A 14440-nucleotide genomic window follows, 5' to 3' on the forward strand; every position below is an offset into this window, starting at 1 on the left:
GTTACAGCTGGAAAATAGCCCACGTGTCTATCAACAAATATTGTGCAACAAATGGTGATATATTCAGACAAGAGAATACTAATTAACAGTAAAAAAGAGCAGAATGCTGATGAAAGTAAAATTGTTTAGGAATCTTTGGGAACTTATGAAGTTTTGCGATGAGGACACAAGACATACAAAGTACCTACTATATGTTTTAAATTGCCTGGAATTTTAGGATGGACCAAACTAAAGGATACAGACACAAATCAAAGCAGGGGTTGTGATTCACTGGAAAAGGGCACAGGGACATTTCTGGCTGGGTCTGGTCTCAGGCTGGAGGGTGTGTAGTACAAAAGAGGTGTTATCAAAACTGATGGAAGATATGCTTCAGAAGTAAGGATTCTGGTGTTTGCAAATTATACCTCAGTTGTGAAAAATATCAACAATTACATGTCAAAATTACTTGATGACTTAGTTAATTCTGTGAACAAATATTGTGAGGTGTGGTATGGAAACATTTTAATAAGGACTTGTGATCAACAGGTTTTTAACAGTCAACAATTAATTTCTGATGACAATGTAACAGACAATCCCAATATATGGAGATCCATCTGTATTTCAAAGACAAAGGGAAATAACAGCTATAGCTATAATGCAATAATAACTTCCCTCTAGGAATCTCTCACTCAGTTACTATTTAAGGCAGGAAACTGGCCCATAAGCCTTGTCAGGGCTCCCTTGACCTCATTGTTCCTCAGACTGTAGATGAGGGGGTTCAGCACATGGCTGAAGATAGTATAAAATGCTGACACAACCTTGTCATGGTTAGCTGACCTATAGGATATTTGTCTCATATAGGTAAAAATGGCAGCTCCGTAAAACAGTCCCACTACAGCCAAATGTGAGGAGCACATGGAAAAAGCCTTTTTGTGGGCTTCTGCAGAGCACATCTGGAGAACAGCAGCCAGGATGAGACTGAAGGAGGTCAGGATGAGGGAAAACGGGACCAGGAGCATTAACACACAGCAGGTGTACATGGTGTACTCAAAGACAGATGTGTCAGCACAAGCCAAACGCACCAGAGCGGGTGCCTCACAGAAGAAATGGTCAATCTCATGAGCCCTGTAAAATGGGAAGCTCAGGGTGGCAGCAGCTTCCATGAGCCCATCAGCTGCCCCCAGGAACCAGGACCCCCAGGTCATTCTCAGGCATAATTGCCAGCTCATGAGGATTGGATGTCTTAGGGAGTGGCAAATAGCTACATTAGCCATCATAGGATACGGTTGCTAAGAGGAAGCACTCTCCCCCTTCCAAAGTGATGAAAAACAATATCTGTACACCACAGCCAGTGGGGGAGATGGACTTTCTCCCTGTCACATAGTCAGCAGCCATCTTGGGCACAATAGTGCAGACCAGCATCATGTCCATGAGGGAGGCTGGCTCACCAGGAAGTACATGGGCGTGTGCAGCCGGGGGTCCCGGTGAATCAACAGGATCATGAGGGCTTTGCCCACAAGGGAGGTGAAGGCAACTGTCAGAGTCATCACAAGGAGAAACAGGTGGGATCCTGAGTGGTTAAAGAGCCCCAGGAGGATGAAATCTGAGGTGGTGTTCCCACTCGCCATGGTTTCACACAGGACTGACACTGCAAATGGAGAAGCAGATGAGTTTCAGGATACACAGCGCTTCGTTTCATTTATGTTTTTGCTTGGAAAGCACTTGTGTGTTTTCAAAACCTTCATCTGCCATTTGCAATAATCTATTAACTTCGGCATAAAATTAATTTCAGCATTTTCTCATTTTCAAGATTTTATTATACATACTTTCAGGTTTAGTTTGCATAACTGAAATAATGAATAGGAATTCTTGATAAGTTGAATTTGCTTTCTAAATGTGTCTTGTGTTCTCTGATAGCAACATAAATGGACATTATTTACATAATTTGTTACGTATATTTTGTGCTAGCTTGTATTATGCACAGTCAATAGGCTTAGAAGCTGAATTTCATTGATTTATTTAGCTTTATAAAAGCTAAATACACCTGTATAAGAGATCAAAACTTATTGAAACTTAGCAGAATCAGATAATTTTTCCCAATGTTGGGTAATCAAGAAAGGCATTCTTTCCCTTCCAAACAAAATAGTTTATATTCTCTGGTCTAGGAATTGACAGGACTGAGTCTGACGATGGAAACATAACTTAATCGGGAATTGTTAGTGCCTTTAGCTTGACTGCATCATGTTATACCCTGGAAACAATAATGACGTTCTTAGAATGCTTTCCCCCAGTGCGAGACTGTACTGCTTAATGCACTCTCCTGAACTGAATAAAGGCACCTTTGTAAGGACACTGATTCCCCCAAATTCACAGGAAAACAATGTGTTCTGAGTAAAGAATAGAAAAATTTCCTTAGTTTTTGACCCAACACACAAATTAATTTCTTCTGATTAAAGTAAATCTATTTTTTTCTTCTGATTCCAGTGTTTTACTTAGAATGTTTCTAAAACCGCTAGATCTTCATTCATTCTCAGAATCATCTCTCTGGGAATCGTAATAGAAGGCACAAATATATACCCTTCCTCTTTCTTATAGATTTAGAGAAAATTTAGAAGAGTGCTTATAATTTTCCTTCTACATTTTTCTGATACCTGTTTCCCTAACAACATTAAGACACCCTTTTTCCTCAGGATGCTAAGATGATTGATCAATCTGTGCTGTAAAAAATAAAATATAACAGCCAAATCATTCATTGGACTGAATTGACAGGTTATTACTACAGTTTTTACCTGATGGCTGTCAGCTTGCATACATTTCAGTTCTTCAGATGGTTTAATAGACAAATAGAAGCTTTTTTTTTGTGAATCTATACAGAATAAGCAGCAAAACTATAGATTTCCTGGAGTTCAAAATCCATAAACAAATCACTAAATATTAGAGATTAGTGGGACCGACTCTTAGTAGATAAAAATGATGACCGGAGCAGCCTGGATCTGCACCCCTCGGAGCAGCCTCACCCTGCTGCACCTCTGTGCGCAGTAAGGACCTTCAGGGCTGCCAGCATCTGACATACTCATATCAGGGTCTCAGTCCTACCAAGGGGTGGGGCCTATTGACATAATTTGCTAAAAATAGTCATATTAGTTTGACAGACCTACATAAGTCTGACTCTTTGAATGCCAATGATACTCAATTTTCAGGGATTTTAGAGATTACCAGAACTTTATAATACATCCTTACACCCTTTCAAGAAAGCTGTGACTCTTTTAAAATTAAAGGAAAATCATAAATAAATGTCCTTGAAAAAGGATGATGATTTAAAAATACATTAAAGAGTCAGTCATGGTGATTCTTGCATTACTTGTTGAAATTTTCAAAAGCAGGGAAGACTTAAGAGTCTCCTATTGAGGTATGAGCTTCAGTCAAAGAATGATGAAGCACATGATATAATTCAGCAACTTTTTTCCTCAGTGAACTTAATTTTACTGCTGTTATATTTGTTTGTATCTATTTAGTAGTATTTATTTCATTTCATTTCATTTTTGTTTGTTTTAGCTAAGTAACAAATTTTTTATATCGAGTTTTTAATTAATATATTGGTTGATATTTTTATTGCATATTGAAATATATAATATTGATATGCAGTTTTATATTGGTTTCAAATATACAATACAGTGATTCAACATCTATACACATTATTAAATAAAATCTTTTATATTAGCAATGGCAGTTACAGAAAAATTCATTAACTGGTGAGATTCTTTTTGGGCTGCTTTTCAAGATTTTGTTATTGTTTGTACTTGATATTTTCAGTTTGAAAGCAAACCTTGGTAATTGGCTCCATTTTTAAAACTCTTTTCCCTAATGGAATAGAGTTGATATACAATATTAGATTGGTTTCAGATGTACTACATAGTGACTTGATAATTATATACATTACTCTATGCTCACCATAGTAAGTGTAGTTACACACTTAACATACACAGGTATTACGATATTATTGGTTATCCTCTGTATCCATTCCTAAGACTAATATATTTTATAATTTGGAGTTTATAGCTGTTTACGCACTTCAACTTTTTCACATCCCCTCTATCTCCTCTAAACTCTAAAATTTCACTTGAATGTGGAATCTAAAAATCTAAACAAACAAAAAAGATACAGAACCACAGATATTAACCATTCATTTTGCCTTGACTTGTCTAAGAGTATATGTAAGTATAACATTCCACAACTAAAAATTTAAAAAAATATTTTTCATGGAATTGTTCATGGGAAACTGTGCAAATGGGAGGCGCTGTCATCTCTGAGTCCGGCTGAGATGCAGTGACTGTCACTTTGTTTGCTTAGAAGGAGAGCATATCCTGGATTTTAGTTACACTTCTGCCTGTGGACTTTAAATCTTACAAAGTGGCAGATCTTAACTTGGGCTTGGAACATAGTTGACCACTTGCATGAAATCTACATTTAAAGTCAAGATGTTACTTCCTCTCCCAAGCCCAATGCTCCTAGATAAGTAAAAGTAGTACATGAGGGACAGGTTACCATGTGTTATGTAAGAACATTGGCAAGAGTGGAAATAACATTTTCAATGAATTTTCTTCTTTTCCTGTTCTGAGCCCTGCTGTGCCTTGGGCCAAGGGCTCCTGAAGCCATGCTCTAGCAACACAGGGTTTCAACTGTCCGGCGGCAGAAAAAGGCTGTGAGCTGCAGATCAAATGTTCCCTGGGTTCCCAGGGGTGTGCGAATGAAGACCAGATGTGCTCCACGTCAGAAGGGAAATGGACACACCACTCACATTTCCATCAGAAAACCGAAAGTGCTGAGAATCTGGGTGTCTGCATTGAGATTAATTTAGGGCTATTTATTAAAGCATGGTCATTATTTAGGGATCAAATGAAACCCATTTTAACAAGAAGAGGAAGTATTATCCACCCTTCCTCCTAAAGACATGCAGGGATAGAGTAGATTCTAGACTTAAAAGAGGCTGCTTGGAAAAGGCCACCTGCACATCTGTTAATGTGTCAAAAAGAAAGCATGAGTACTGAGCTGGGAACCCGGAATTCTATCAAAGTAGCTTATTATTAACAATTTTCCCTTTAGTGCTTGTTCTTCTGGTATCATAACCAAAAAATGGTTGTAAAGACCAGTATCCAGGAACTCTATTACCATATTTTCTTTTAGCAGTTGTTCTGTCAGGGTACTTGTGTTTATGTATTTTATCTATTTAAAGTTAATTTGTGTAAATGACACATGCTAGGGGGCCAATTCATTCTTCTGCTTGTGGTTATTCAGTTTTCCCAGCACCATTTGGTGAAGAGACTCACCTTTCCCAGCTGCATATATTTGTCTCCTTGGCCAATTATTAGTTGACCTTATTTGTCAGCTTTTATTTTGGCCTCATGACTCTGTCCTCTGGTTTATGGGTATATTTTTATTCCAGTGCTATGTCAAGTTGGTGACTATAGCTTGTGCTGCAATTTGAAGATAAGAATGTGATGTCTCCAGTTTTGGTCTTGCTCAGGACTGCTGCAGCTATTCTGGAACTTTTGTGTTCTCTACAGATTTTAGGACTATTTTTCTACTGCAGTGAAAATGTCATTAGAATTTTAATAAGAATTGAATTGAATCTATAGATGATTTTAAGTAAAATTTCTTTGTAATAGCATTCATCCTTATCTTCCATGAGAATGAGATATCTTTCCATATGAATATATATTCTTCAGTTTCTTTCATCAACATCTTATAGTTTTGTGTACAGTTCTTTCACTCTTTGGTAAAACTGATACCTAAAAAAGAAATTGGATTATGCTATGAATGGGATTATTTTTTTCCTTTACAGATATTTCATTTTTGTTTACAAATACAATTAGTTACTGCATGTTGATGTTACCCTTCAACCTTACTGAATCTGTTGATTATTTACAACAGGTTTTTGGTTGACTCTTTAGGATTTTCTATATATATAAGATCATATCTTTTGCAAAAAATAATGATTTTTCTACTCCACTTCCAATTTCAATGCCTTTTAATTCTTTATATTGCCTAAATGCTCTATCTAGAACTCCCAGTACTTCATTGACTAAAAATAGTGAGTGTGGGCAAACTTGTCTTCTTCCTGATGCTAGAAGAAAAGTTTTGACTTTTTTTTACCATTGAGTATATTAGCTGTGGGTTTGTTTTATAAGGGTTTTATTATCCTGAGGTACATTCCTTCCATATCCAATTTGTTGAGGGATTTTCCCAAGAAAGGATGTTTCATTTTGTTATGCTTTTGATATCTTGAGATTACATGATTTTTATCTTTTTTATTTTACTATGGAATACTGTATTTATCAATTTGCTTATGGTAACATTAATGTGCTGTTGAATTTGATTTTATAGCAATTTGTTGAGTGATTTTGTATCTACATTCATTGGGGATATTGGTTTATAATTTTCTTTTCTTTCAGTGACCCTGTCTGAATTTATATCAGGAAAATGCTGTCATGGTAACATGATTTTGAGAGTATTCTGCCATCTTCAAATTTTTGAGTATATTATATTATAGAAGGAGAATTGGTTAATTATTCTTTACTATATGAGATTTCACCAGTAAAATTATGTATTACTGGCATTTTCAGCTTTGGTAGTTTTGTTTTGTTTTCATGTATTCAATCTCTTACTTATTATTGGTCTGTTGAGATTTTCTATCTTTTCATGATTCAGTTTTTATTGATCATGTGTTTCTAGAAAATTATTCATTTCTCCTACTTTATCCAATTTTCTGGAAAATAAGTTTTCATAGGGCTTATACTACTGTTTATTTTGGTGCTCTCAGTTCTAATTTTTCCTCTTTCATTTCTGTTTTTATTTACTTGAGTTTACCAAGCTAAAGGTAAGTCAATTTTTCATTTTTCCAAACAGCTAATAGATTTAATATTTATATTGTCATTCGAGTCTCTAATTTACTCCCTCTCATATCTTTATTCTACTAACTTGAGCTGTTTTTTTTTCTTTTTAGCTCAAGTTCCTTGAGGTCTAAAGTTAGTTATTTATGATCTTTCTTTTTTCTTAATGTAGGACTTTATCTCTGTAAACATCTTTCAGGACCTCTTTGACTACATCTCATAAATTGTGGCCTGTTGTGTTTCCATTTACATTTGTACTGAAATTTTTTAAAGTTTCCTTTGATTTCTTCTCTGACCCACTGATTGTCACAACATATTTGTTCTCCATATATTTGTGAATTTGCAGGTTTCCTCTTATAATTGCCATCAATTTTCATATGTCTTTAGTTAGTAAAGTTGCTTGATTTTATTTCAATTATCTTAAATTTGTTGAGGGTTGTTTTGTGTCCTAATATATGATTTATCCTGCAGAATTTTGCATGTTTGAGAAGACTGTGTATTCTACTGATGCTAGATTTTTTATGTGTTCACTTGTGAAAGGTCTAGTTTAATTCCAATGTTTAATTAGTTTTTTTCTTTCTAGATGATGTATCCATTATTGAAACTTCTATTAATGTCTTATTTATAATAGCCATGGTATGGAAGCAACCTAAATGCTCATCAATAGATGAATGGATAAGAAGTCACGGTACATCTACACAAAGGAATATTATTCAGCCATAAAAAGAAATAAATCCTGCCATTTGCAACAACATGAATGGAACTGGCTTATAGAACCAAGTGAAATAAGCCAGGAGGAGAAAGGCAAACACCATATATTTCACATATACGTAGAATCTAAAAACAAAACAAAATGAACAAAATAGCAGGAGATCCATAGACCCTGAGAAGGGACTGGTTGTCATCTTGGGGGAGGGGTTGGTATGGGTGATTGGGGCGTATAAGGCAATTAAGAGGATCGAAATCTGAATCAAAATATAAGTCTGTTAGGGGTTTTGAAGTGCAGCATGGAAAATATATTCAGTGGTTCTCTAACATCTTTCTATGTTGATAGATGATAACTGCACCAGTTGGGGTGAGGATTTAATAATGGGTTCAAACAATGAATCATTATATTATATAGTTAAAGTCAATATCATATTATACATCAACTATATTTCAATAAAAAATAAAAAATTCTGTACTACAAAAGATCTACAGAAGATATAAATATCAAATAAATAGTTGTGTATGGTTGAGAGAATATTTAAAAGTCGTATCTTATAATGACTTAATGGTGAAAATGTATAAATCACTCACACATTCAAAAATACCAGGAAAACCCCAAATTAAACAAAAAAATCCAAAATATAATTGACAAAATATAATTGACACACACTTTTTTAAAGGAAGACATCCAAATGATGAAAAGGTGTCCAACATCACTAATGATCAGGGAAGTACAAATCAAAATCAAAATGAAATTTTACCTCACATGTGTTAGAATGGCTGGTAAGCAGGCAAGAGATGACAATCATTGGGTAAGAAGTCGAGAAAAGGCAAACCTTGTACAATGTTGGTGAGAATGTAAATTGTTGCAGTAATGATGGAAAACAATATGGAGGTTCCTCTAAAAATTAAAAATACAATTACCATCTGATCCATCAATCACAATTCTGGGTAGATATCCAAGGAAATGGAAACAGGGTATCCAAAAGATATCCTTCGCACATTCATTGCAGCATTTGACACAATAGCAATGATATGGAAATGACCAGTGTTTGCCAATGAATGATTAGAAAAGATTATATAGATAAAATTCAAATGATCTCTCCATATAAAATTAAAATTACATATATTAAAAATATATTAAATTATGCATATTAACAATATATTATATATAATTAATTCAGTCATGAGAAAAAAGAAATCCAGTCATTTGAGAAAACTTGAAGTTTGAAAACATTTGCTAATTAAAATATGTCAGACAGAGAAAAGCAAATACTGTATGACTTACATATGGCTGTAAAAGGCCAAAGTCCTAGAAGTGGAGAATAGAATGCTGGTTACTAGAGGCTAGTGTTGTAGAAAATGGGAAGATGTGGGTCAAATCATACAAACTACCAGTTATCAGATGAGTGAGTCCTGAGGACCAAATGCACAGCATGATGGCATTAGTTAATGATAATTCAGTATATACCTGATCATTCTGAGAGACTGTATCTTAAATTTTCTCACCACAAACAAGAAATGGTATAGCTAAGGCAATAGTGATCGTTTTAAATATGTAAGTGTATCAAATCAACACTTGATACACCTTAAGCTTTCACAATTTCATATGCCAAATATACTTTAACAATGCTGGGAAAAATTACCTTTTCAGCCTATTTTAAGTACACAATACAGTATTTTTAACTAGAGTCACAAGGCTGTACATTAGATATCCAGAAATTATTTATTGTATAGCTGAAATTTTGTATCATTTGACCAACATTTCCCCACTTTCCCAGTACTTGGTCACTACTTTCTGCTTCTGACTTGGGCTATTTAAGTTTCCACAGAGAAGTGATATCCTACAGTATATATATTCTGTGTCTGGCTTATATTAATTACCGTAACATTCACCAGGTTCATCCACACTGCTGCAAAGAGCAGGATTTCCTTTTTTCTTTCTCATGGCTGCAATTTTTGTTTAAATAGATCACATTTTCTTCATCTGATCACCCACTTACAGATGTAAATAGGGCCAATGGTGGGTTGTGTCTGTTTTAAGAGGTCTCACTTGGAAGGACATGAGTAACATTTCTGGTTTGGTAAGAGTTGTGTCCCTTGCTGGTGGGTGTAAAGTACAAGTGGATATATTATTAAAACTGATTGAAATGTAGCCTTAAGATGTAAGCATTCTAGTGATTGTAAATTATACATCAAATTATAGAAGTCAACAAACTTGAAAAAGTTCTGACTACTTAATTGATTCTTTGAACAAATATTGTGACTTGGTGTGTAGGATTTGTACATGAAGGTACAGATTTTTTACAATCCACCAATCCACAATTTGACTCTTTTATGTCAAAGAGTAGTAATTAGTGTCAATTAGTAAACAGTCTCAACATAGGGATTTTTGTCTGCACTTCATATTAAATGAGAAATAACAACTATAGTTATAATGACTATATAATTTCTTTCTAGGAACTCTTACACAATTACTTTATACAGACTTCAACTTTGGGACAAATAAATTTGATCTTAGTCATGACTTAAGGCAACACACTGGCCCAAACTCTTTCTAAAGGATCCCTTGACCTCACTGTTCCTCAGACTATAGATGAGAGGATTCAGCATAGGGGTGAAAATAGTATAAAATGCTGACACAACCTTGTCATGGTTAGCTGACCTATTAGATTTAGGTCTCATATAGGAAAAAGTGGCAGCTCCATAAAACAGTCCCACCACAGCCAAATGTGAGGAGCATGTGCTAAAAGCCTTTCTGCGGGCTTCTGCAGAACGCATCTGGAGAACAGCAGCCAGGATGAGACTGTAGGAGGTCAGGATGAGGGAAAACGGGACCAGGAGCATTAACACACAGCATATGTACATGGTGTACTCAAAGACAGATGTGTCAGCACAAGCCAAACGCACCAGAGCGGGTGCCTCACAGAAGAAATGGTCAATCTCATGACCTCTGCAAAATGGGAAGCTCAGGGTGGCAGCAGCCTGCAGGAGCCCATCAGCTGCCCCCAGGAACCAGGACACCCAGGTCATTCTCAGGCATAATTGCCAGCTCATGAGGACAGAGTATCTCAGGGGATGGCAAATAGCCACATAGTGGTCATAGGACATGGCTGCCAAGAGGAAGCACTCACCTCCTCCCAATGTGAGGAGGAAGAATATCTGTACACCACAGCCAGTGGGGGAGATGGACTTTCTCTCTGTCACGTAGTCAGCAGCCATCTTGGGCACAATAGTGCAGACCAGCATCATGTCCATGAGGGAGAGCTGGCTCAGCAGGAAGTACATGGGCTTGTGCAGCCGGGGGTCTCGGTGAATCAGCAGGATCACGAGGGCGTTGCCCAGGAGGGAGGTGAAGGCAACTGCCAGAGTCATCACAAAGAGAAACAGGTGGGCTCCTGAGTGGTTAAAGAGTCCTAGGAGGATGAAGTATGAGGTAGCGTTCCTGTTTTCCATGGTTTCAAGTTGTAGTAACACTGTAAATGGAGAAGTAGATACAGTTTAATCATTCACAGTCCTTTCTTTCAATTGCATGTTTCTTGACAATACATGTTGGAAAATGATGAAACCTTTTTCAAATACTTCATCTGCCACTTACCAAAAAATTAGCTGGACATAAAATAAATTTCAATGTTGTAAAACTTCATATTCAAGTTTTTCAACATAACTATCTCTGAACTTTACTACTGATTAATTTGCATAATAAATAAAGATTCTGGATTAATTGCAAGAATGTGGTGTATCTTTGTTTTACCCAACACCTACATGAACAGAAGGAAATTATTCACATAATTTGTCATTTATATTTGCACTTTCCTTGTTTCATTCATAGTTAATATTCTTATATGCTGAATAACATTAACATATTTATTAAAAATGAATTATTTCATAATGAATGTTACAAATATATGACACATGAAAATGTATCGAAACCAACCAAAATTAGGTATTTCCTGACTGACTAATTAAGGAAGGCATTTTCTCCTTCCACACAAGAGGATATATAGTCTCTGGCCTAGAAACTGGAAAGACTATCTCTGCAGATGGGCATATAGCTTCCCTTGGAATTTTTAGTGCATATAGTTTTACTTTATTGTGTTATACACTAAAAGCATAATGATCTTCTGAGCATGTTTTCTAGAATTGCAAGACTGATACTTAATGCACTCTTTCATTAACTGCGTAAAGGCACTTGTGTTATGACACTATTTATCCTCTGTTACAGAAACACAATATTTTCTGAATAAAGAAGAGAAAATAAAACTCCTGAGTTCTCCCAAAACCAAGATAAATTAATTTCTTCTCCTGTCTCAATAAAATCAATATATTTAAAGGCAATTTCATTTCTGATATGTTGGTATGAAACTGTTCTACATTGTTGAATAAATATGACCAGCAATGGGGATGGTAATTCAGTCTCAAGGATATTATGTAATACGGTGAAGTGACAAGGTGGAAGGAGGCCCCATCCTCCGTGGTCGTTCCTTCTCTCCCACTGTGTGCAGCCATGCTGCACAGGAAGCTAGTAAGGACAGAGAAAGGCAGTGCGAATCCTCGCTCAGTCCTTAACTCCATTGCTTGAGTATCATCGTTGTACTGGTAGCATTCTGTTTGACAATTTTAAGTGTTTACTTCAAAGTTAGACATCACAGGTACACATTTCATTCCTTTCAAATGTATTTTGCATTTGCCAAAACATTGTGATCTGCATTTCATGTCTACAACAAGGACTCCTAAGAGTTTGTACACCTAAGTAACTATGTAAATTCCCTAAAGATAGCCTTTAGTATCACTTTCCTCAAGGACCTCAAAATGCTCTTCATTTCTCTGTTTTGAAGGCTTCTGATTTTTCATAGTTTTCACCTTCCTTACTGTTGAAGTGTTAGAACTCTAAATCAGCTTAAAGATCAATAGGTACTTTAGCAATGGTAGTTTTTTGGGAAAGTTTCATAACTTCATTTTTGCTACCATCTTACTTATTTTAGTGTACCCTGAGCAGAGGAGCATTAAGTTTTTTCATGCTAATGTGCTTTCATAACCAACATCATTTTCCAGGACTCTGTTCATCTTCTCAGACTGAAAGTCTGCCAATTAAATAACTCCCCATTCCCCTTTCTGCGCCAGCCCTTGACAACAACTTTTTCACTTTATGTCTGTCTAAGAACTTCAGGTAAGTGGAGTCATACAGTTTGTGTGTGTGTGTGTGTGTGTATATGTGTGTGTGTGTGTGACTGGCTTATTATATGTAACACAATATCCTGAACATTTATCTATGTTCTAATATGTGCCAGCATTTCTTTCTCTTTTAAGGCTGAATAATATTCCTTTGTAAACATATACTGCATTTTATTTATTAAATTGTTCCCTCTAAAGGCAATTATAAGTTGTTTTCTCTCCAGTTGTATATTTAAGTTTTAATATAATGGGGTTTTGATAACAGATTTTTATTTTAATAAACATGGATAGAAAAAAGTAGCAATTTGAGCTAAATTTTGCTTTCACCGTGAAAGAGTTTTACATGATTTTACACAATAACTTGACAAGTTGCCTGAATTTCCAGTTTACAAAATGTATTTTCTTGCTATTAAGTTTCTACTTGTGGTTAAATATTTTGCCAAATATGAGATCATGAGCTCCTAACTTTTCAATGGAGATAATTGATATATCTATTGATTTTCATTTTAGGTGAAAATAATATACCAAACAGTCATCCCGAATCTAATTTATTCATTGTGCTAATAGTGTTTAGATTATGTAATGTTTCAAGTATATGAAATGTATGGTAGGTAGTTATATTTTCCTATGCTGTGATAATGTTTAATAAAATTTCTATTTACCTGTTCACATTACATAAGTGAAACAATTTGCCACTACTTATAATGTTTATAAACTTATACAAAGAGGATTCTGAGGGAAATTTCTAACAAACTGACTATGGGAAAGAAATGTGAGGGAAGTTAAATGAGGAATTAAGTCATCTTGCAAATGAAGTACTAAAATGAAATTCCATGGAAACCAGAACTCGACACTATCTAGTGCAAGAATAGGAAAATTTAATACTCAGAAAAAAAGCACATTTTCTTTTTCATCTTCACTATACCTTCAGAATAGTAGAAATTTTCTCCTGTTTCCATAGATTTTCATTTAGAATGGTGCTAAAATTATGACATTTCTGCTTTAAATCCCAAACTCTTTTCTTTTGCAGTGCTAATAGAAGACATAAATAGAGCCTCTCCTTTTTCTCCTAAAATCATAGAACATTTAGAAAATTGTATATAATTTACTTTTGTATATTTTTTTCTAACCTCTCTTGCCCTCACTTAACAGTAAAACTATTAATATTTTTTCCAAAGATTGGGAAGATTAATCAATCTGTTCTGTAAAAAGTAAAATAAGAATAGCCAAATCATTTATTTGACTGAATTGATAGGTCGTTTAAACAAGATTTTTACCTGATGACTATGTCAAGCAACATACATTTTCATTCTTCAGATGTAGAATAGAAAACAAGTGGAATTTATTTTGTAAAACTATATAGAGGAAGTAGTGTAATTGGTAGGTTTTCTGAAGTTCAAAAAGTCATAACCAATTACTAAATATTAATAGGTTAATGAGACCTACTCACCTATGATAAAAATGATGACCTCCAACATCACTGGATCTGCATCCCCTCTGAGCAGCATCCTCCTAAATTAGCTTTACAGATATGACAGCATCAACTTGTTCATGTAAGTCTAGAGTGATCTATTAAGGGGTGTGGCTTACTACCTTTTGTTAATTATACTATGCAATTAATGCACCTGAGCTGCATGCATCTATTTGAATGACAAAGATGATTAATTTTGAAATATTCCAGAGTTTCC

The 14440-nt window shown here is 35.2% G+C and overlaps 1 protein-coding gene and 1 pseudogene across 1 annotated transcript; both read right to left on the reverse strand.

Annotated features, from left to right (window-relative positions):
- Positions 1–668: 668 nt before the first annotated feature.
- Positions 669–1607, reverse strand: LOC140846017 (olfactory receptor 2T8-like; annotated as a pseudogene).
- An 8487-nt stretch (positions 1608–10094) lies between these two features.
- On the reverse strand, positions 10095–11036 carry LOC108388015 (olfactory receptor 2T8-like). The gene has a single exon (XM_017646429.3). The coding sequence runs from the start codon at positions 11031–11033 to the stop codon at positions 10095–10097; it is 939 nt and encodes a 312-aa protein (XP_017501918.3). The 5' UTR covers positions 11034–11036.
- Between the last annotated feature and the right edge of the window lie 3404 nt (positions 11037–14440).

The sequence above is a fragment of the Manis javanica genome, chromosome 14, assembly GCF_040802235.1.
Source record: "Manis javanica isolate MJ-LG chromosome 14, MJ_LKY, whole genome shotgun sequence".
In the NCBI taxonomy this organism is placed as follows: Eukaryota; Metazoa; Chordata; class Mammalia; order Pholidota; family Manidae; genus Manis; species Manis javanica.

Coding starts and splice junctions, on each gene's coding strand:
- LOC108388015 (XM_017646429.3), bottom strand. CDS start 11,033: ATGGAAAACAGGAACGCTACCTCATACTTCATCCTCCTAGGACTCTTT.